General features: G+C 46.5%; 1 protein-coding gene across 1 annotated transcript in view; it reads left to right on the plus strand.

Moving 5' to 3' along the window:
• Positions 1-7,796: 7,796 nt before the first annotated feature.
• C1QL1 (complement C1q like 1) overlaps positions 7,797-22,314 on the plus strand; it is a 45,752-nt gene continuing 31,234 nt past the window's right edge. The window contains exon 1 of the mRNA XM_081838239.1: positions 7,797-8,517. Coding sequence (XP_081694365.1) covers positions 7,909-8,517 — 609 coding nt within the window. The 5' untranslated portion in view covers positions 7,797-7,908. The remainder of the gene's footprint in view (positions 8,518-22,314) is intronic.

Genomic DNA, 22,314 nt, shown 5'->3' on the forward strand with positions numbered 1-22,314 from the left:
TTTGACATCTGGTGGGAGGGCGTTCCACAGGGTGGGTGCCACTACCGAGAAGGCCCTCTGCCTGGTTCCCTGTAACTTGGCTTCTCGCAATGAGGGAACCGCCAGAAGGCCCTCGGCGCTGGACCTCAGTGTCCGGGTAGAGCGATGGGGGTGGAGATGCTCCTTCAGGTATACTGGGCCGAAGCCGTTTAGGGCTTTCAAGGTCAGCACCAACACTTTGAATTGTGCTCGGAAACGTATTGGGAGCCAATGTAGGTCTTTCAAGACCGGTGTTATATGGTATCAGCGGCCACTCCCAGTCACCAGTAATAATGGTACTCCCAGTAATAATGGTACTGAAATACAAGGAGTTTTATTTATTGTATGCTCTCTGATCGATCACAAGATATGCACATGCAAACCATTTGAATGGCAATGCCCATCAACTTGGGGGGGAGGCAGCCCCCTCAAATATTTTATTGGGGGGGGGCACAAAGCGACCTTAGCCCCTAGGAGTTGGCTGCTATGTTTTGAAACAAACACATTAGCTTCCAGTTTGGTTTCTGAGTCCTTTCAAAGTGCTGGCGGTCTTTCTTTTCTTTTCTTTTCAAAATGATTTTTATTGGTTTTACATATAATCACGTTAGGTAATACCATATCCTCTTATTTTATCTCTTTGGCTCAACTGAGCCTAACGGCTTCCCTCCCTCCCGTCTGGTGGTTTGCAAAATTAAACTTGCATCTTTACATTTTGTTTTGTTTCCTATCCTTGTTTGGGGGTGGCACTGTGGTCTAAACCACTGAGCCTAGGGCTTGCTGATCAGAAGGTCGGCGGTTCAAATCCCCGCAACGGGGTGAGTTCCCATTGCTCGGTCCCTGCTCCTGCGTAAGCCTCTCACTGTTAGGTTCCTGGTAAGTTCCCTTATATCCCTCTTAAAAGAATAAACACGCCACCATCTTGTGTCAAGTATATAAAAGTAGTTTACTCACCTTCAGTTCACAGATGGATCCCTGAAAGGCAGACTTAGTTACAAAGTATATACATGTGGAACTAACCCATATGGGGATAAGCCCAGTGTCCTCTGTTGGCTGGAAACCCAAAAGCATCTCTAGCTAAAAGCAACGGAAGAAGTCAAAAGATAGAGAGAGTGTTGCGTGCCTTGTCCTTTTGTTATCCAGACAGGTAAGGTCACGCCCACATCTGATCACATGCAAAGGAAGTATGTCCCAGCCAGGAGGAAACAGGAAGTTTTTGACTGGCTGGACCAAACATTCCTCCACACGTCCACTCTAGGAAAACAAGGAATGTTGTTGAAATATACAGGGAGTCGAGAGTGGATTTCATGCTCTTTATTCAGCTCATAGTGGTGAGGAGGAATGGAAGTTCCCCCACAATATCTGATTTATATACATTATTTACACAGTGGGCTGCACGTGATTGGCTAATTCCGGGATTCTCCTGTAGGCCAATCAGGTTGTGGATTCACTTCCACCTGGAGCTGGATTGGGTGGCTCCTGCGGACCAATCATACTGCTGCATTGTTCTAAGACCAATCAGACTGCTGCATTTTGGACCCTGTTGTTCTAGGACCAATCAGACTGCTGCATTTTGGACCCTGTTGTTCTAGGACCAATCAGACTGCTGCATTTTGAATCCTATTGTTCTAGGACCAATCAGACTGCTGCATTTTGGATCCTCTTCAACTCAGTACATAACAGTTGTACTTGACTGCTACTTATGTATCACATCCCACAGAAATATATACATTTATTATTAATATCATTACAACATTTCTATACCACCTCTCCTGCAAGGAGATCGTGGTTCTCCCCCTTCTCGATTTCACCCAGCCAGCCCTGTGAGGTAGGTCAGGCTAAGAGGTGGTGACTGCCCCAAGTGAGCTTCATGGCTGAGTGGAGATTTGAACTCTGGTCTTCAGGGTCTTAGTCTAAGCACTACAGCAGGCTGGGAAATTAGTTACTGTATTTTTCGCTCTATAAGACGCACCAGGCCACAAGACACACCTAGTTTTTGGAGGAGGAAAACAAGAAAAAAAACCATTCTGAATCTCAGAAGCCAGAACAGCAAGAGGGATCGCTGTGCAGTGAAAGCAGGAATCCCTCTTGCTGTTCTGGCTTCTGGGATAGCTGTGCAGCCTGCATCCACTCTATAAGATGCACACACATTTCCCCTTACTTTTTAGGAGAGAAAAAGTGAGTCTTATAGAGCAAAAAATACGGTATTTATTATTATTACTACTACAACAATAATAATATGTCTGCATTAGTAAAAAACAAAGTCTGCACTAGTCAAAAAAATCACTATTAGGAAAATTTGCAATGAAATGCAGGTACATTTTCACAAAGACATAAAAAAAAAAAATGCAGACTGGTGTGGAAATGTGGGGAACTGAATTTAAGATGGGAAGGCGAGACACCGAAATGGACGATTTCGCCCAACCCTACCAGAGCCGCTTGGGGTGCAGCGCTGCATGTTTTGCAAAGCATCCACTCGACGATGACACCGTCTACGTCAAAATTTCCGCCTCATTTTATCTTCCCGTTTATTCTGGATTCACCGTTTCCTTGGAAAATCCAATAAGCAAGCATGGAAATAGTGAATCTGGAGTGATTTGGAAATACAGTGGTACCTCAGGTTACAGACCCTTCAGGTTACATGCACTTCAGGTTACAGACTCCGCTAACCCAGAAATAGTACCTTGGGTTAAGAACTTTACCTCAGGATGAGAACAGAAATTGTGCTCCAGCGGCCCGGCGGCAGCAGGAGGCCCCATTAGCTAAAGTGGTGCTTCAGGTTAAGAACAGTTTCAGGTTAAGAACGGACCTCCGGAACGAATTAAGTACTTAACCCAAGGTACCAATGTATGTGCTAATATCTTGAAGCCGTGTGAACGCAGCAAAAAAATAAAATCCTACGTCAGCAGAACAGGATCCCCAATCAACTGCTATGTGGAAGTGGCCCAGGTTAGGAAAAAGGGAAGGATCTGCAGCTAGTGGGGCTGGGCTGGACTTGCCATTGGAGAGGCATCCGTCTTCTAAAATAGCCCTCTTGCGATAAGGCAGGTAGAGGAGGAGTGGATTGCGATGGCAGCCTTATTTGAGAAGAGGTCCCATTAAAATTGGTGGGACCTGCTTCTGAGCAAATGTCCTGCAAAGAATAAAAAATGCTCTCACGGGACCACTTTGATTGCAGCAACATTTCTGACAAATTGATTGAGAGATGTGCACCGGATTCTGCAGATCTAGACACTTTCTGAAAGTTAGGGGGGGAGGGAAATAACCATCCCAAAAAACTGGAGCATCATGACCCAAAATGAAAATAAAAATGGGGGAGGGTTTATGAGGAGGGGGAAGAAGAAGAAGAAGAAGAAGAAGAGACCATTGTAAGGATCTCTCTATCTGTGTGCACAGAGAAAGAGAGATTTAACCCCTGCATTGCCAGACCCAGTCTCGCTCCCTTCTTCTCCCTTCCAAGCCATCTCTTCGAGTAATTCAAACTGCTCTCCTGCAGCCGGCAAAGGAAACAAGAGAAGGAGTGGGGAGAAGCCTTGGAGGGGTGAAGAGTAGTTGTGAGCTGACAGACCAAGTCTCAGGAAATAAACAAAAGAAAGCAAGAGATGAGAGATGATAGCTTGGCTGTTGCGGTAGTAGACATAACAGGATCGTTTTTCTTGGGATGGCAGAAATATGTTGAAGTCTCTCTCTCTCTTTCCCTCAAGAAGGGCAGCCCAGGGCACAGATTTTTTTTTTTCCTAGGTGTAGGTGTGATCAAACTGCATCTCTGCCTGCCTCCTCCAAACCCCTAAAACAAGCTTATACCCAGAACAAACTTAGTTGGTCTCTAAGGTGCTACTGGGGCAGTGTTTTAAATTTTTTTTACAGCGTCAGACTGACACGGCTACCTACCTAATTTTAGCCATGCACTGTTCTTTTTGAAAAGGCGCCTTAGTGAACTATTTTTGTGTACAGTGGTACCTCGGGTTACATGCGCTTCAGGTTACATACGCTTCAGGTTCCAGACTCCGCTAACCCAGAAATAATACCTTGGGTTAAGAACTTTGCTTCAAGATGAGAACAGAAATCATGCGGTGGCCCCATTAACTAAAGTGGTGCTTCAGGTTAAGAACAGTTTCAGGTTAAGAACGGACCTCTGGAACAAATTAAGTACATAACCAGAAGTACCACTGTATTTTATTGACTTTCTATCCTGCTCTTCCTCCCCATGGAGTCTAGGGTGCCAAACAGATATCCAGTCTGAACGCAAAAAACATTATAAAACAGATTAAAGCATTCTAAAACCAATGATAATTGAAAACATACTTCCGTTAAACGATCTGGAGGTTGCGAGGAGTGGTATTCTTCAGCCACCAAATGCTTGGGTAAACAAGAATGGTTATCAGATCCCTCATGAAAGTAAATAAGGATGGAGACAGGCACGCCCTACTAGGGAGGGCATTTCGCAATCAGGGAGCCACTACCGAAAAGCCCCTGTCCTGGGGCAGCTCCCAGCTGTGGCAGCACCAACAAGGCTTCACCTGCTGATCACAGGGTCTAAGATAGTTGGTATATCATAGAATTGTAGAGTTGGAAGGGACCTTGTGGGTCATCTAGTCCAACCCTCTGCAATCCAAGAATATATTTATCTCACTATTAAAATATAGAGGCCTTCTGTAAGGGAAAAAGTAACCTTTCCATAGCTGTTCCCTGTCTCCCAAATATATTTAAGAATGGTCTTGCTTGATCAGGCAAAAGTTCCAGCTGCTGCAGCACACTGTCTTCAAGAAAGGCAGACGTCCCTGGGAAACTCAGAAGCAGGATGTTATCTCTTGACTGTCCAAATTCCCTGACCATCACAGATCCGTTTCTGAACACAGAGGTTCTCTTTTTAGCTGTTGAGGCTAAGAGCAGTCATGGACTATCTTATCCTTCATAATCTTGTCAGCTCCTTTAAAAAGAAGAAGAAGAAGAAGAAGAAGAAGAAGAAGAAGAAGAAGAAGAAGAAGACGACTTCTAAGCAAACAGCTACCCAAGCATCCAGTGGCATGGACTCCCATAGGTTGCCCTGAACCTACTCAAATAACTAATCAATGCCTTGGAAAGTAAGAAGATATTATGCCTCAGCACCTTGAAAAAATGAGTATTATCTGCCTTTCCCTATCTGTGGGTTCATACAATACAATAACCACGGATGTTCCAACCTGGAAAACAAAGGTGACAGAGGTAAACACCAGTGTGGTGTAGTGGTTAAGAGCGGGAGACTCATAATCTGGGGAACCGGGTTCGTGTCTCCGCTCCTCCACATGCAGCTGCTGGGTGACCTTGGGCTAGTCACACTTCTCTGAAGTCTCTCAGCCCCACTCACCTCACAGAGTGTTTGTTGTGGGAGAGGAAGGGAAAGGAGAATGTTAGCCGCTTTGAGACTCCTGAAGGGGAGGGATAAAGCGGGATATCAAATCCAAACTCTTCTTCTTCTTCTTCAACAACAACAATTATTTCTTGTGTTAAAGTCTCAGCAGATGTCCTTTTATTCTATGGAACTGAGCTCCCTGCACTTTAGGGAAACTGTGGCCCTCAAGACGTTGCTGGACTTTGACTTCCATCATCCTTTGGCCACTCTAGCAAAGGCTGATGGGAATTAGAGTCCAACCCCATCTGGATGACCACAGCTTCTCCATCCTTGCTCCAGACTGCAGGCATAACCAAACTCTGGCCCTCCAGATGTTTGGGGCTACAAATCCCATCATCCCTGACCCCTGGTCCTGTTAGCTAAGGATGATGGGAATTGTAGTCCCAAACACCTGGAGGGCCGGAGTTTGCCTGTGCCTGCTCCAGAGCCTCGGCCTATGAAAAGACCTCAAAAGTGTGGATTATCCACATCTTGTCCATGCCTTTCCTTTTGGGGGGTGGGGTGGGGGTGGGGAAGGTCATGCCGTATTTCCCAAAATATATTTGGGCAGAAAGGCTCAGCCCTGTGAACTTTCAAATAACATCAAGGGCACATAAAGGTAAAGGTAAAGGGACCCCTGACCATTAGGTCCAGTCGTGACCGACTCTGGGGTTGCGGTGTTCATCTTGCTTTATTGGCTGAGGAAGCCGGCGTACAGCTTCTGGGTCATGTGGCCAGCATGACTAAGCCGCTTCTGGCAAACCAGAGCAGCGCACGGAAACGCCGTTTACCTGCCTGCCAGAGCGGAACCTTTTAATCTACTTGCACTTTGACGTACTTTCAAACTGCTAGGTTGGCAGGAGCAGGGACCGAGCAATGGGAACTCACCCCGTCGCGGGGATTTGAACCACTGACCTTCTGATCGGCAAGTCCTAGGCTCTGTGGTTTAACCCACAGCGCCACCCGCGTCCCTGCCCAAGAGCACCTAAGCATGTGCAAAATGCCTTCTCCTGGGCTGCAACAACCTGTGTGATTAGGGTGAAGGTGTCAAGGGAAAGTGAAATGGGGTGTCCAGGCTGCCTTGAGCACGGTAAAATTAAAAAAAGAAAATCCTTTGAAAAATGTGTGCATGTGAACTGTAGCTCTAGGAGGTAAACGACAGATTCCAGGATTCTTGGTCAAGTATGTGATTTGTGTGCTTTAAAGGTATTGTGTGTATGCAGTAGGGTTTAACTTTCTTCCTCGGGGCAACGATGTGTGTGTATCGTGAATCCACACGTATTCATACACAAACATTTTGAGGCGCTCTGATAAGCAAACCTTGGGAATATCGTCTGTGGGCTTGTGAAGGTTACCCTCGCTTTGATCCAGCCGCAGCCTTTCCGCAAGAACCCATCGAAACTACTCCTTCCTAGACGAAGGTGACCTTCCCTGAAATTTGGGATCGGGAAAGGCTCTTTCCACCAACCAACACCCCCATCCCAACCTTTCGGGTCTTAAAAAAAATGCCCAAACACTGGAAAGGCTCGCAAGATATCCCACTCGCGTCAATACTTTGGGCTCTCCCTCCTTATTTTGGTGCGTCTCTCTCCAGGCAACAGCTGCTGACGAAGCAACATCACCAAAGTCCCTCTAGCCCTTGGAGATACACTCCCCTCGACTTCAAGTGGGTGCTGAACATAGCAACCACCAGAATCAAATATAACAACAACAAGGGAGGCGACCTCCTGCGCAGGGACTCCTGTCCCAACTTTCCCCGCTCCAGCGTCCCTTCCTCGGCCTTAAAGGTGGGGAGGATGTGGGGTGGGGCGCAAACTCTTCCCCCAAATGCCTCTTGCGTCTCCCTTTCAGCCCTATCATCTCGCGTTCGCTTTCTCTCCTCCCCCCTCCAAGGGGGTGGAGGAGGATGGAGTGAGGAGGGGAGGGAAGCGGGGAGAGAAGAGAGAGAGAGAGAGAGACAAATCAATGATAGCATCTTACTAAGATGTACTGAGCAGAGAGAGAGAGGGGCTGGAAAAAAAAGACATCTCTCTCTTTTTTTCCTCTCCTTTCTGTTCTGCTGTTTTCTTCCCTCGGGGATTTTCTTTCTTTCTCTCTCTCTTTCTCCTCTTCCCCCGAAAAGAAGAAAAACCCTTTTCCATGTGGAGCATAAAAAGGCCACCCCAGAGCATCCCGTCTTAAGGGTGATATTTAAGAAGACCGGGAACAAGGACTGCCTCGGTTTTTTACGCGCGCTCGCGCGCTCTTCTTTCCTCCTCTCCACCTAAAGGGGGATCCTCTGCTTCTTTTCAAGTTTCTTCTTCTTGCCTCTTCTTCTTCTGCTGCTGCTTCCTCGCCCCTCCTTCCACCTCGTCTGTGGTGGTTTTGTTTCGGTTCCCCCAAATTATCACCCTTTATTTCTCCTCGCCAGGTCGCCCGGCCCACCCGTCACCATTTCTACCCCGGGGAGGCAGCGCGTCCAGCCCCTGCAGCGGCTGAGCCTCGGGCGCAAAACTTTGGTGGCCGCGGCCATCGGGGTGGTGATGATCCTGATCTTGGTGGTCCTCATCCCGGTGCTGGTCAACTCGGTGGGCATCGACGGGCACTACGAGATGCTGGGCACGTGCCGCATGGTCTGCGACCCCTACCTGGCCAAGACCACCAGCGCCAGCGCCATCCGGACCGAGGCGGGAGAGACCCTCGCCAGCAGCGGCCACGCCGGGCTCCCCGCGCCCTCCACGCTGGTGCAAGGGCCGCAAGGCAAGCCCGGGAGGCCGGGGAAACCCGGGCCGCCGGGGCCTCCGGGAGAACCGGGCCCACCGGGGGCCATGGGGCCCCCGGGGGAGAAAGGGGACCCCGGGAAACCGGGCCCCCCTGGCTTGCCCGGGCCGGGCCTGGGCAACGGGGCCATCAGCACGGCCACCTACACCACGGTGCCCCGCGTGGCTTTTTACGCAGGCCTCAAGAACCCGCACGAGGGCTACGAGATCCTTAAATTCGACGACGTGGTGACCAACCTGGGCAACAACTACGAGGCCACCACGGGCAAGTTCACGTGCAACATCCCCGGCACCTATTTCTTCACCTACCACGTCCTGATGCGCGGAGGCGACGGCACCAGCATGTGGGCGGACCTGTGCAAGAACGGACAGGTAGGGAAGAGGGCTGGGGGGGGGGTCTCTCTTCGGGGTCCTGATGGGGGTGGAGGGAAGAATCATGCGCTCCCACATTACGCAGTGTTTTAGTGCAAGAAGACGCCCCTCCGCAGATTATGCTTGTAGGAAGGAAATTGGACTGTCTACTCAAAAGCCCCCCAAATATCAGCACCAACCGTGGCTCAGTTCTGCGTCGGAAGATGGCTCAGAATCTTTCGATCCCCTTCCCAAAACTTTATGCTAGGATTGTAGAGTTGGGTCATCCAGCCCAACCCCCTACAATGCAGGGGTGCCAACTATAGCATCTATGAAACCTCCAAGTAAAGGAGGGTTCACCTCTTGTTGGGAGTCTGGCGCACTGTTGAACGGTGTCAGAAAGTTCTTCCCCGTGCTAAGTCTGAATCTCCTTTCTTGTAACTCGATTCCGTCATTCTTCAGGTATTCAGCTGATCAGATAATATAAATAATCAGGGACATGGAAGTGTTTCAATAAAGAGCTGAGTGGATCGAGACCAATAAGTTAATTCAGTTACACTTTTATTTTATTTTATTTTATTTTATTTTATTTTATTTTATTTTATTTTATTTTATTTTATTTTATTTTATTTTATTTTATTTTATTTTATTTTATTTTATTTTATTTTATTTTATTTTATTTTATTTTATTTTATTTTATTTTATAAATGGTTCTTTTCGTTTGCCCTTTACTTGCTAAGATAACCCTTTGTATGCTTGGAAACCTACAAGGTACCCTTAACTTATCCAGATGTGCATATGTGATGAGGAAAGGAGCAGTCCACTTTCCCCAGAGTTTGGAATAGTGTGTTGTCCATATCCATTTCAATGTTTTGTAGAAGTCTAATATCTAGCTATCTATACACACACACACACACACACACACACACGGGAGTTATAGAATCATAGACCTGCAGTGTGGTGGCAGGGACCCTGAGGGTCAACCCCCTGCAATGCAGGACTCGAACCCACAACCCTAAGATTAAGAGTCTCATGTGACGTACTCTTGAGTAGATGCATAGGATTGTGTTATTTGTTCACTAGCAGTCCCAGCTGTGGAGGGGATGTTTCCTATAGGCTTACAGACCTTCTGAGATAACTGCACTTTCATGGTGGGGAGGGGGTGCTTTTTCCAAAATGCCACCGCACTCCGATTAAGTTAAGGAGGGGTGGTCCGTGATACACATCCTTACCCACCCTCTCCAAACGCTTCCCAGCTCCTCTTCTCAGGGAAGAATGGTACCCCAGAGCATCTTGCCACTCCCCCCCACCCCAACCTCTAATGCACAGATATAGATAATTTTCATCCCTCAATATTTAAGCAGCAGTTTGTGGCTCGGTTTCCTTCCTTATGTCGTCCCCCCCCCCCCCAAAAAAAAAAACTCATCTGAAAAGTCTGCAAACTCTAGATCGGGAAATCTTATGCCACTGTATAATTTGTTAAGTCCTTCAGCTGCCACAAGACTCTTTCTTGGCTGTCCTGCGACCGACTAAGGACTCCTGCCCTCTGGAAATTCTTCCTTTAAGGAAGATTCCTCTTATGCAAACTCCCCCAATAATCTGCAAATAAGAGGGATGGAAAAGGAAAGGAAAGAGGTCATTGTCAAGAACCCTTCAACTCTCCTATAGGACCCTGGCTCTTCCTCAAGCTTCCTGGGAGGCAGAACTGATGCTTGCTCAGAAGTAAGGCTCATCTGGATCTTAACCCCCAGGCAAGTGTGCACTGGATCATAGCGGGATCCTGTGCATTCCTACTCAGGCAGAAATCCCACAGAGATCAAAGAGACACTACCCCCCACCCTTGGGTTGCAGCTTCAGTCAATTTCACTGAGCAAAGAAGAAATCCCTTAGAAAGAATTTCCTCCCTTACTGACCCTGCGAACTCACTGCATTTCGTTCTTAATATTTGATACGTATGTCTCTTTAATTTTAAAAGAGGAAGATGAATGTAGCTTGGGACATAAAGCTCAGGAATCAGTTGATATGTGTCCCTTGTGATTAATTTTATTTTAAAGAGAGAGAATCCTTTGGGGATATTTGGAAGTCTTCCCCTACTTCCTAGGATATTTTGAAGGGAGTCTGGGCTGTGCAGATTTTTTAATTTTATTTTATTTTTAATATATGCATACACTTAACTTTGACTTAAGATGATGGAAAGTAAAATGCAGATTGGGCTGGCCCCGCCCCACCCCCGCCTCCCTCATCAGCTCCTTCTTAATCAAACCATCCCTTTTGTGATAGCACTAGTTAATCCTGCCAGAGGGAGAGCAGGGAAGGATTCTTGACGCTTTCTAATTGAATTTCATAATTAAGCCCGGCCTCCGCAGAAACTGCTTTTCATGTTGCATCCAGTTACAGATCCATCTCTGTCTCTTTTTGTTCATATGCCTCCTCCCCTCAGTAATCACTCAGCAGTGCTTAACAAAAAAAAACAACCCCAAAAAACAGGGATGCCATCACATACGCAAAAGCCCACCTTCGTACTCAGAAAATAAAATTTTAAAACCCCCAAATTAATCCAGAAGAAAGGGCCACAGACCTTAGTTGTGTGCTCACAATTGCTAGTTGGAGTTTGAGACGCCACTTCGCACATAGGCATGCATTGAAAAGGTGGAGAAAATTCCCCTTTTGCCATCTTGATTGTGAGCTACGAAAGGTAACTAATCTGTAATACGATCTTGAGTATATATTTGTGCGTGCCACGCATAGCTGCCTTAAAAGCAGCTGCTACTTATCCCTATTTCTTATTTGTCCATATTTATTTATTTGGATAAATAAGAATAAAATAGGGATAAGTAGCAGCTGCTTTTGAGGCAGCTATGTGCGGCACACACAAATATATCCATATTTATCCATATTTGGATAAATAACTTTGCTGCTATTTATTCGTCTTTTCAAGTTTCCACAGGGGGGACAGATCAGGAGGAGTTTCTTCAGCCAGATGTTAGCGATAGTCTTATATATACAGCTTGAAAATTTGATAGTTTCCAGAAAAAAATTAAATCAGAGTTAAAACACGCAAGGTGTGATATTCAGAAAGGGCGGGGGTCTAATATTCAGTCAGTGCATAATGCTTGCTGCTTTGGCCTCCCAAAATGATGCTGGTATTCCACTTAGACAAATGTGCCAAATTGCCTAAAATGGTTTGCGAGTTCTTTCCTCTCCCACAAGAGGAGTATGTAATGTAGAACCAAACTTAAGTATATACACACAGCGACGTTTTATATTAAGGCACGCACTAGGAAAGAAAGACACCTTGCCCAGTCTCGGATCTCAAACCTTCAATAACGTCAATGCTCAGCCCTGGACTAAGCGAACGATACAGTGCCTCTGAACATGTGTCAAGTGCAGTTCTCATGCTGCTGAGTAATCACAACCCAAACACACACACAGTGTCACACAAATGGGAGAGGCTGTTGTCACAGGAACATAGAGACGACTGCCTTTGTTGTTGTTTAGTTGTTTAGTCGTGTCTGACTCTTCGTGACCTCATGGACCAGAGCACGCCAGGCACTCCTGTCTTCCACTGCCTCCCGCAGTTTGGTCAAACTCATGCTGGTAGCTTTGACAACACTGTCCAACCATCTCATCCTCTGTCGTCCCCTTCTCCTTGTGCCCTCCATCTTTCCCAACATCAGGGTTTTTTCCAGGGAGTCTTCTCTTCTCATGAGGTGGCCAAAGTATTGGAGCCTCAGCTTCAGGATCTGCCCTTCCAGTGAGCACTCAGGGCTGATTTCCTTCAGAATGGAGAGGTTTGATCTTCTTGCAGTCCACGGGACTCTCAAGAGTCTCCTCCAGCACCATAATTCAAAAGCATCAATTCTTCGGCGATCAGCCTTCTTAAGATCCAGCTCTCACTTCCATACATCACTACTGGGAAAACCATAGCTTTAACTATACGGACCTTTGTCGGCAAGATGATGTCTCTGCTTTTTAAGATGCTGTCTAGATTTGTCATTGCTTTTCTCCCAAGAAGCAGGCGTCTTTTAATTTCATGGCTACTGTCACCATCTGCAGTAATCATGGAGCCCAAGAAAGTAAAATCTCTCACTGCCTCCATTTCTTCCCCTTCTATTTGCCAGGAGGTGATGGGACCAGTGGCCATGATCATCTGTTTTTTGGCTGTTGAGCTTCAAACCATATTTTGCGCTCTCCTCTTTCACCCTCATTAAAAGGGTGCCTTACACAGAGTCAAATCATTGGTCCACCAAGCTCAGTAAGGGCCGCACTGATTGGCAGTGTCTTTCCAGATGTTACCAGGAGATGTCAGGAATTGAACCTGGAACCTAAATACCTGTAAATACCAGTTGCTGGGGAACAAGCGCAGGAGAGGACTATTGTCCCTCTGGCCCTGCTGGTGGACTCGGGCGTCTGCATTGAAATAGGACATTTGACTCCCAGGCCTTCTTATGCTGTCATCCGGCTGCTCCTCTGCCTAGACAGGTCCAGATCTTGGCTTTAAAAAGTTTCTGCAGGTCCGAAGCAAAAGGTGTCAAGGCTGAGATTTAGAAGCTCTACCCTTCTCAACCTTGGATATGAATTTCGTGAATACAGGTGGCCATGAATCGCATAGTTGGAAGGAACCACTCTGAGAGTCATCCAGTTCAACTGCCTGTAGTCCAATGATCTTTTGAACCCACAGCCCTGAGATGACCAAGCCTCATGCTCTATCTATTGAAGGAGCTGTCCCAGGCCGTCCTAAAACTTGTGGGTTGCTACTGGCAACCCAATGGCAGTACCAGACGAGTGTGTCTGGCTTCCTTTCAGGCCACTGAATAGAATAATAGAATTGTAAAGGGACCCCTAGAGTAATGTTTGATATATTACGGTATTTTAATATTTTGTGGCTGGGGTAGCCCAGCCAGATGGGTGGTGTATAAATAATATATTATTATTATTATTATTATTACTATTATTATTATTATTTAGCCCAACCCCCGGATGTCATGGTTCTCCATACAGTGCTATTCAATACAGTGGTACCTCGGTTTACAGACGCTTCAGGTTACAGACTCCGCTAACCCAGAAATAGTACCTCGGGTTAAGAACTTTGCTTCAGGATGAGAACAGAAATCGCGCAGCAGCAGAGGGAGGCCCCATTAGCTAAAGCGGTGCCTCAGGTTAAGAACAGTTTCAGGTTAAGAACGGACCTCCAGAATGAGTTAAGTTCTTAACCTGAGGTACCAATGTATGTGCTAAGTTCGTAACCCGTGGTACCACTGTGTATCCTTCTTATGTCAAGGTGACAAAGCAGGGAGAAGAGAAGGCTCCATCTTGGCTGCTCCCTGCCCAGTGGGGTCTTGTTAAAAGGCAGCCATGCAGACTTTTAAGAGATTTTCCGCTAGGGTGTTCTCTGAGATGTTCTGTCTTGTTTCAAGGGGCCTTTGAACTATCCATTGCTGATCTGTTTCCAGAAGGGCAGCTGCGCTGGTATGTCGCAGCACTAAGCAGCAAAGAGCCTTGGGGTGCCTTAAATACGAAGGCTGTGTATGCGCCGTATTTAATGCATGTGGCTTTCTCTGAAGAATCTCGGGAACTGTAGTTTGCGAAGGGTGATTAGAGTGGATTTCGTAGAATTGTAGAGTTCGAAGTGACTCTGGGGGTCATCTAATCCCGCCCCCTGCAATGCAGGAATCTTTTGCCCAACGTGGGGCTCGAACCCATGACCTGACATTCAGATTTGATTCCTTGTATTTCTGTGCTGCTTTTCACTCAGAGGGATCTTGAAGCAGCTTACAACCAATAAGTGACATGAACGTAGCAAAGCATATAATAGAACATCACCAACACAGCACAGCTGATATAAAATAACTAGCAAATCATCAACGAAACAATTGCAATCCCTAAAACCCTGTTAACGAAACAGCAACTGAATATGTATGGGGTGCGCACAGCCATACATGTGCATGATGTGTTATCCTGAATTTTTTTTCCGGCCGGAGGTGTGCTTGATATCCTTTGCTTCAGTCACAAAAGACAGCTTCCAAAACTTCAGCAGTAAGAGGAGCCAGAGGTTCAAGCCTGTGGGGAATCCCTGCAATGGGGTGAGTTCCCGTTGCTCGGTCCCTACTCCTGCCAACCTAGCAGTTCGAAAGCACGTCAAAGTGCAAGTAGATAAATAGGTACTGCTCCGGCGGGAAGGTAAACAGTGTTTCCGCGTGCTACTCTGGTTCGCCAGAAGCGGCTTAGTCATGCTGGCCACATGACTGTACGCCGGCTCCCTCAGCCAATAAAGCGAGATGAGCGCTGCAACCCCAGAGTTGGCCACGACTGGACCTAATGGTCAGGGGTCCCTTTACCCTTTACCTTAAGGGAAAAGTCAGGAGGTAAGATAAGGCAGTGGTTTTCAAGTTTACAGAATCCCTTAGACGTTGCCTCAGCCTCCAAGCAAACCCTGTGTGTCAGCTATAGAGCCGTGGTGCCAGATCTGGGGGGGGGGGCACCTGTGGCCCCCTAGATGTTGTCGGACATTTCCCATGAGCTCCAGCCAGCAAGGTATTCAGTGGTCAGGGATAGTGAGGGTCGGCTGCAGGCTCCTGTGTAGCAGAGGATTCTGGGAATCACAGGTGAGCAAAGCTCTCTTGCGTACTGGCGTCTCATTTCCCATGGGCATCGGTTAGGCCACTCTGAGAACTACTCAGTGTGAGAACGAATACTCCCAGGGGTCAGCAAACTTTTTCAGCAGGGGGCCAGTCCACTGTCCCTCAGACCTTGTGGGGGGCCGGACTATATTTTTGGGGGAAAAGTGAACGAATTCCTGTGCCCCACAAATAACCCAGAGATGCACTTTAAATAAAAGGACACATTCTACTCATGTAAAAACATGCTGATTCCCGGACCGTCCGTGGGCCGGATTTAGAAGGCGATTGGGCCGGATCCGGCCCCCAGGCTTTAGTTTGTCTACCCATGCTTTAGAATACCATGGTCAGGCGGCAGTGGCTTCAGGAGAGATCTCACGAGATCTCGCCAAAAGCCACAGTTGCGCAACCCTGTTGAGGGGTTGATGTCTCATGGGATTCCGCCCTCCAAGGCAACCGATTCAGTCTGCCTCATGGGAGGGCCGGCCCGACAGTCAGTCCTTTCTCCCAGGAAGCTCTTGGAATTGTAGCATAAAGTCCCTTCCCACATACTCAGAAGGACTGGCCTACCATATTTTGAAGGGAAATATTACATAATAGCTAAGATACAGGCGGGCGGCTTTCTGTAAAGTCTAAATTTGCCTAAATTTTGTCCTTTGTCAGAGTGCCATATGACCAACGTCCGCCCCTGCTATTTGTCCCCCATATGTTATATAATAGTACAGTGGTACCTCTGGTTACATACGCTTCAGGTTACATACGCTTCAGGTTACAGACTCCACTAACCCAGAAATAGTACCTCGGCTTAAGAACTTTGCTTCAGGATGAGAACAGAAATCGTGCTCCGGCGGCGTGGCAGCAGCAGGAGGCCCCATTAGCTAAAGTGGTATCTCAGGTTAAGAACAGTTTCAGGTTAAGAACGGACCTCCAGAATGAGTTAAGTTCTTAACCTGAGGTACCACTGTATACTGTCACCATAGTTAGCAGCCATTGATAGCTTTCTCCTCCATGAATGTGTCGAATGCCCTTTTAAAGTAATCAAAGGTATGTCTAGACGTTCCAGATATAAAACAGAAAAGAGAGGGGGATTATGGGGCTGTTTTTGTTTTTGTTTTTATTATGTATTTTACGTTTTTATATTGTGATTTTAACTTGTGAACCGCCCCGAGACTTGCGGGTATAGGGCAGAATACGAATAATAATAATAATAATAATAATAATAATGCTGTCAATTAGGGAGGGAAGAGACCTTGGATGGTTGAGGGTGGCAGAACTGGAGAAGTGAAGGTCATAATCAGATATATAACAGGGAAATAAGAACAAAAAGATGAGGAAAGGGGAGTTTTCCTTTGGGGGGGGCAGAAGGGGCAGAGTCTTTCTCCATACTCTCCTACCTGTTTTATCATCAGCCTCACCTTGGGAGATGCTGCAATACCTGTTGATGCTGTGTTGCAAAAGATGCTCTTTGAGAATAGTCTTCTCTTATTACCTTTTTCTCCACAATGCACAGTCTCACCGAAACCCACCCCCTTCTCTTGGAGGAAAAAGAGAGAGAGAAATAGTCAAGGAAAGAAAACAGCATGTGATTTTTAAAGCACAGATTCTCAACTTTTAATGGGGATGCTCTGTCACACCTTGAATGTCACACCTGATTTTTTTCTCAGTGTCAAGCACTAGAGAGAGACATGGGGAGGGTAGTTAAGGATCTTTCTCTCTCTCTGTCTGTCTATATATATGTGTGTGTGAGTCATTTTGTAGATATGGAAAGTCTAAAAGGCCGGCGGGCTCTGTGACTTTAAATATTTAATAACTTCCCAATCAGCAAATGTATTTTTCTCCTCCCTCTCTTCTCAATTTCCCCCTCGTCTATTTGCATTTGGAAGGCTCAGTTCTGCACCCCAGAAGACAAAAGGAAAACCCAGCAGTCATTGCCTATAGGGCAGAAGAATCATTTGCTATAGAAACCTTCCCTTCCGCCTCCCAGGTCTCTGCCTGGGGTTTCTTAGGTCAGGAGAGCTAAACAGCTTTCGGCTAACTGCTCAGATGACAGTGTATTTTCCCAAGCAGATCCCTGGTGCTTGGGATGCAAACAGGAACCGTTCCAGGAGACAAGGGCAGGAGACATTCCTTCATCTCCTTATCATCTTGGCAACAGGGTTGCCAGCTAACTGGAAAAAAGTGACCCAGTCTGGCTTACTCTTGCACCCTTAAAAGCTGCTTGATGTGCAGAACTCGGAAACCTAGGCTTTTTGCTGGTACAGAGATCAGCATGTTGTTGTTTAGTCGTTTAGTCGTGTCCGACTCTTTGTGATCCCATGGACCAGAACATGCCAGGCACTTCTGTCTTCCGCTGCCTCCCGCAGTTTGGTCAAACTCATGCTGGTAGCTTCGAGAACACTGTCCAACCATCTCGTCCTCTGTCGTCCCCTTCTCCTTGTGCCCTCCATCTTTCCCAACATCAGGGTCTGTTCCAGGGAGTCTTCTCTTCTCATGAGGTAGCCAAAGTATTGGAGCCTCAGCTTCAAGATCTGTCCTTCCAGTGAGCACTCAGGGCTGATTTTTATAATAGAATCATAGAATCATAGAGTTGGAGGAGACCACAAGGGCCATCGAGTCCAACCCCCTGCCAAGCAGGAAACACCATCAGAGCACTCCTGACATATGGTTGTCAAGCCTCTGCTTAAAGACCTCCAAAGAAGGAGACTCCACCACACTCCTTGGCAGCAAATTCCACTGTCGAACAGCTCTTACTGTCAGGAAGTTCTTCCTAATGTTTAGGTGGAAGCTTTTTTCTTGTAGTTTGGAACCATTGCTCCGTGTCCACTTCTCTGGAGCAGCAGAAAACAACCTTTCTCCCTCCTCTATGTGACATCCTTTTATAAGGATCCTTTTATAAGGATTTCCTTCAGAATGGAGAGGTTTGATCTTCTTGCAGTCCATGGGACTCTCAAGATTCTCCTCCAGCACCATAATTCAAACGCATCCATTCTTCGGCATCAAGAATTAGCATAGTAGCATAGTCACCTGGTAATACAAACAGATCAAGCTGCTTTCGAAAGACATAGGTGCAGGACCTGGTTCAAAATCTGGCAACCCTTCTCGGCAGCAGCCTCATGAACAAGATGCGTAGCTAGGAATGGTAGGAAGGCGAGTTCTTGTGGGTTCTTGTGGGTGCAAAATAAATAGTCATCTGCGTAGCATTTCCTCCTGTTGTTGCTCAGTGTGCTTAAAACTACTGACGTCACAGGAATGCTTACAACAACCTAGTAAGGTAGGCCAAGTGCTTTTCATCTGGGGAGGTGGGACTCAAAGATAGTATATGACTGGTTTAGTTTATGGCTCTGCCTCTAACAGGAACTTACGGCTTGGACATCAGCAGGTGTCATGCTTTATATATACATAAAAATCCCAGCTTTTGGCTGCCACCCAAACTCCTGTTAAAGGCATAAAGGAAAAGGTAAAGGGACCCCTGACCATTAGGTCCAGTCGTGGCCGATTCTGGGGTTGCGGTGCTCATCTCGCTTTATTGGCCGAGGGAGCTGATGTACAGCTTCCAGGCCATGTGGCCAGCATGACTAAGCCGCTTCTGGCGAAGCAGAGCAGCGCACGGAAACGCCGTTTACCTTCCTGCCGGAGCGGTACCTATTTATCTACTTGCACTTTGACGTGCTTTCGAACTGCTAGGTTGGCAGGAGCAGGGACCGAGCAATGGGAGCTCACCCCGTTGCGAGGCTTCGAACCACCGACCTTCTGATCGGCAAGTCCTAGGCTCTGTGGTTTAACCCACAGTGCCACCAGCGTCCTGTTAAAGGCATAAGAACACCCTAAACTAATTCTTTTTGGTCAGTTAGCAATCACACCACTGAACCTAGGATTTCCTGGTCATTTCCTGAACCATTTAACTAGCTTCCTTGGCTAAAAAGTATCTATACATTTCAACAAGCATTCACATTTTACAAAGCCTAGATACGGCTTAAGCTCTGATGACTTTGCCTCCTCTGTTAAGGATTGCCAACTTCTGAATTTGTCTCTGTAGGTGTATCTTCAGCAGCAGCAGCAGATATGTCTAGAAATCGGCAGGTGATAATACTGATATCCATGCTGCAAAATCACGCCCAGGCATTTCCTCCCCATCAGTTGGCAACCCTGCCTCTTGTTGTCCCAACCTGCTACCCCCAAGACATCATACAATAATTCCTTTGGTTTTAAGCTCAAGCTGTTGAAAACAAAAGGTATTTTGATGGCAAAGAAGCAGTGAATAGGTTGTGTGTGTTTTTAAAGACGTTTTAGTGCCCATTGCAGTCTCTATCTACGGGAGGGCAATAAGAATGTTTTCAGAACTCAGTTCATCATAAAAGTAGGTTTCATATAAAAGGGTTTGCTGCCTGGGACCCACAGAACAAAATCTCTTACTATTATTGGACCAACTTCTCTGCATAAGTGAGCAGATGCTTCAGACAGTCAGATCTCAACACCAAGAAAATACAGCCCTCTTGGGATTGTACTAGTTCATTCTGCAGATGTCTGAATACAACACATACATAAACGCACTTTCCTGCATATAGAAAAACAACAACCCTAAGTGTTCAGGATAGACCTGTCACGGTAGTTTTCTGTGGATGAAGCAATCCAAAGGAGAAAGTTGTCCTATGTGATTCCTACCTTGCCGCACCGACTATATAGATTGCTTCTCAATTGCAGCAGTTGGGTCTAATTATTTCATCCACCGAAGCCGGTAAACACACAGAAACTACAAAACTGATCTGGGCTGAAGCTGATTCGAGAGCAATTATACTGTCATGTTTCGCCCCGATGAAATAATCATTTTCGCGCATTTTGTATCGTTCCCCTTGGTTGTGTGAGCCGTGTCACTTGGAACAGGATAGAAAGGAGCTTTAACCGTGTTGCAGAGTGCACAGATCAGAAGGAGTCAGCCTGATGAACCTGGAAAGCCGAGAGAGCAAGGAAAAATGACGGCTGCCTAGATAGAAAGCCAAACTATCTAATGTGGAAACCTGATGAGTGTGGAATAGCTATTACCCACAGATCAGAGGTTTTTTTTTTAAAAAAAAGGTCCCTTGGCAGCTCCTGAGCTATTAGCAACCACTTTGATCTGCTTGAATTGAGACGGGACATTTTTCATGGCATAAAACAGGTGTGGGGGGGGCCTTTGGGACTCCAGATGTGGCAGAACTACAACTCCCATCAGCCCCAGCAAGCATGGCCAGAGCTGATGGGAGTTGTAGCTCAGCCAACTACGGATAGCCAAAGGTTCTCCAAACCTGGCATAGAGTTAAGGCTGGGTGTTATGTACTGAAGTTCTCACCCTGGGCTAGCAGGGGGATACTGTAGATAGTTATGCAAATAAGGGATCAAAAGTGACGTTCAGTGATTGGATAGTTTTAGAAAATTGTTACAGTTACATTGTACTGGAGCTCTATATAAGCAGGCTGACTGAATGCTCCAGTTCAGTTCTGTCCTGGCCTGGCCTGTGAATAAACAAGAGCTGTTTGAAGAATCGCTGTGTCGTCTGATATGTTCACCCACAACTTAACACTGACCATTGGCCGATGCTTGCTGCACAAGAGATGGGGCTGATTTTAAAAAAGTTGGTAACTCCAGAGATGGCAGTTGGCGTTGCTATCATTATTATGATTACAGTCATACCTCGGGTTACTGATGTTGCGCGTTTTCGGGTTGCGCGTTTTCGGGTTGTGTACCACGCCAAACCCAAAAGTACCTGGACAGGTTACTGCTGGGTTTCGGCGCTCACGCATGCGCAAAAACACTAAATTGCGCTTTACGCATGTGCAGAAGCGCCAAATTGTGACCTGCACATGCGCAGATGCGGTGCTGTGGGTTGCAAATGCTGCAGGTTGTGAACATGCCTCCCGCACAGATCACGTTCGCAACCCGAGCGTCCACTGTATTTAGATCTCAGGGTGGTTCACAACTTTTAAAGTACAAGAAAGAAAGAAGTTAATATTATTAGAAATACGAATTTGGAGAACTGCTAAACAGGTGAGATAATGAAATTCAGTTAGAGGGGATTTGAGGAAGTCAGTTATCAATGTAATGAAATTAGGATTTGGAAGTAATAATTCTTTTTTATGTGTTTTCCTTTGTTTTTATGTATTGTAATGTTTTTCTTTTCTTTTGTATCTTTTTTATGTGATAAGTGTGAAAACCAATAAAAAAAATTTGGGGGGGGGAAATAAAGTACGAGAAAGAAACACAAAATATATAATCGAAATAAAAACAAACCCATAACCCCCTTCCAACAGCACATTTAAAAAAGGGTATCAGATGTCAGTCAGCCTAGTTGGAAGAGGAACATTTTTACCTAAAGGTGTATAATGAAGGTGCTAGGCAAGCTTCCCTGGGGAGAGCATTCCATAAATGGGGAGCCACTGCAGAAAAGGCCCCGTTCTCGTGTTGCCACCCTCTGGACTTCTTGTGGAGGGGGCTTACGAAGAAGGGACTCATGAGATGATCTCAAGGTCCAGGTAGGTACATATGGAGAGAGGTGGACCTTGAGGTATTGTGGTCCTGAGCCATTTCTTTGCCTGTTCTTCACCCATAGGCCCCAGGCCAGGTTAAAACATTAATACACAGTATTAAAAACAGCTAAAAATGATGTAAAGGTAAAGGGATTCCTGACCACTAGGTCCAGTCACAGACGACTCTGGGGTTGTGGGGCTCATCTCGCTTTATTGGCCGAGGGAGCCGGCGTACAGCTTCTAGGTCATGTGGCCAGCAGGACTAAGCCGCTTCTGGCGAACCAGAGCAGCGTACAGAAACACCGTTTACCTTCCTGCCGGAGCGGTACCTATTTATCTACTTGCACTTTGACATGCTTTCCAACTGCTAGGTTGGCAGGAGCAGGGACCGAGGAATGGGAGCTCACCCCATCGCAGATATTCGAACCACCAACCTTCTGATTGGCAAGCCCTAGGCTCTGTGGTTTAACCCACAGTGCCACCAAAAATACACCCCGTGTCAAAAGCCAGAGTAAAGATCTGTGTCTTCAGCATTCACCAGAAGCTATATAAAGATGCTAGATTGATCTGAGGCTACAACAGTGACAGGAAAACACTCTGTGCATGTTCTGTTGTACTCTCTCCCCCCAGTGTTCCAGGCCTTGATGAAGCTTACAGAAATCTTACAGAGCTGGATGTACAGAAAATCTTTCCATGGGCAG

This window comes from Podarcis erhardii (assembly GCF_964252035.2).
Source record: "Podarcis erhardii genome assembly, chromosome: 13".
In the NCBI taxonomy this organism is placed as follows: domain Eukaryota; kingdom Metazoa; phylum Chordata; class Lepidosauria; order Squamata; family Lacertidae; genus Podarcis; species Podarcis erhardii.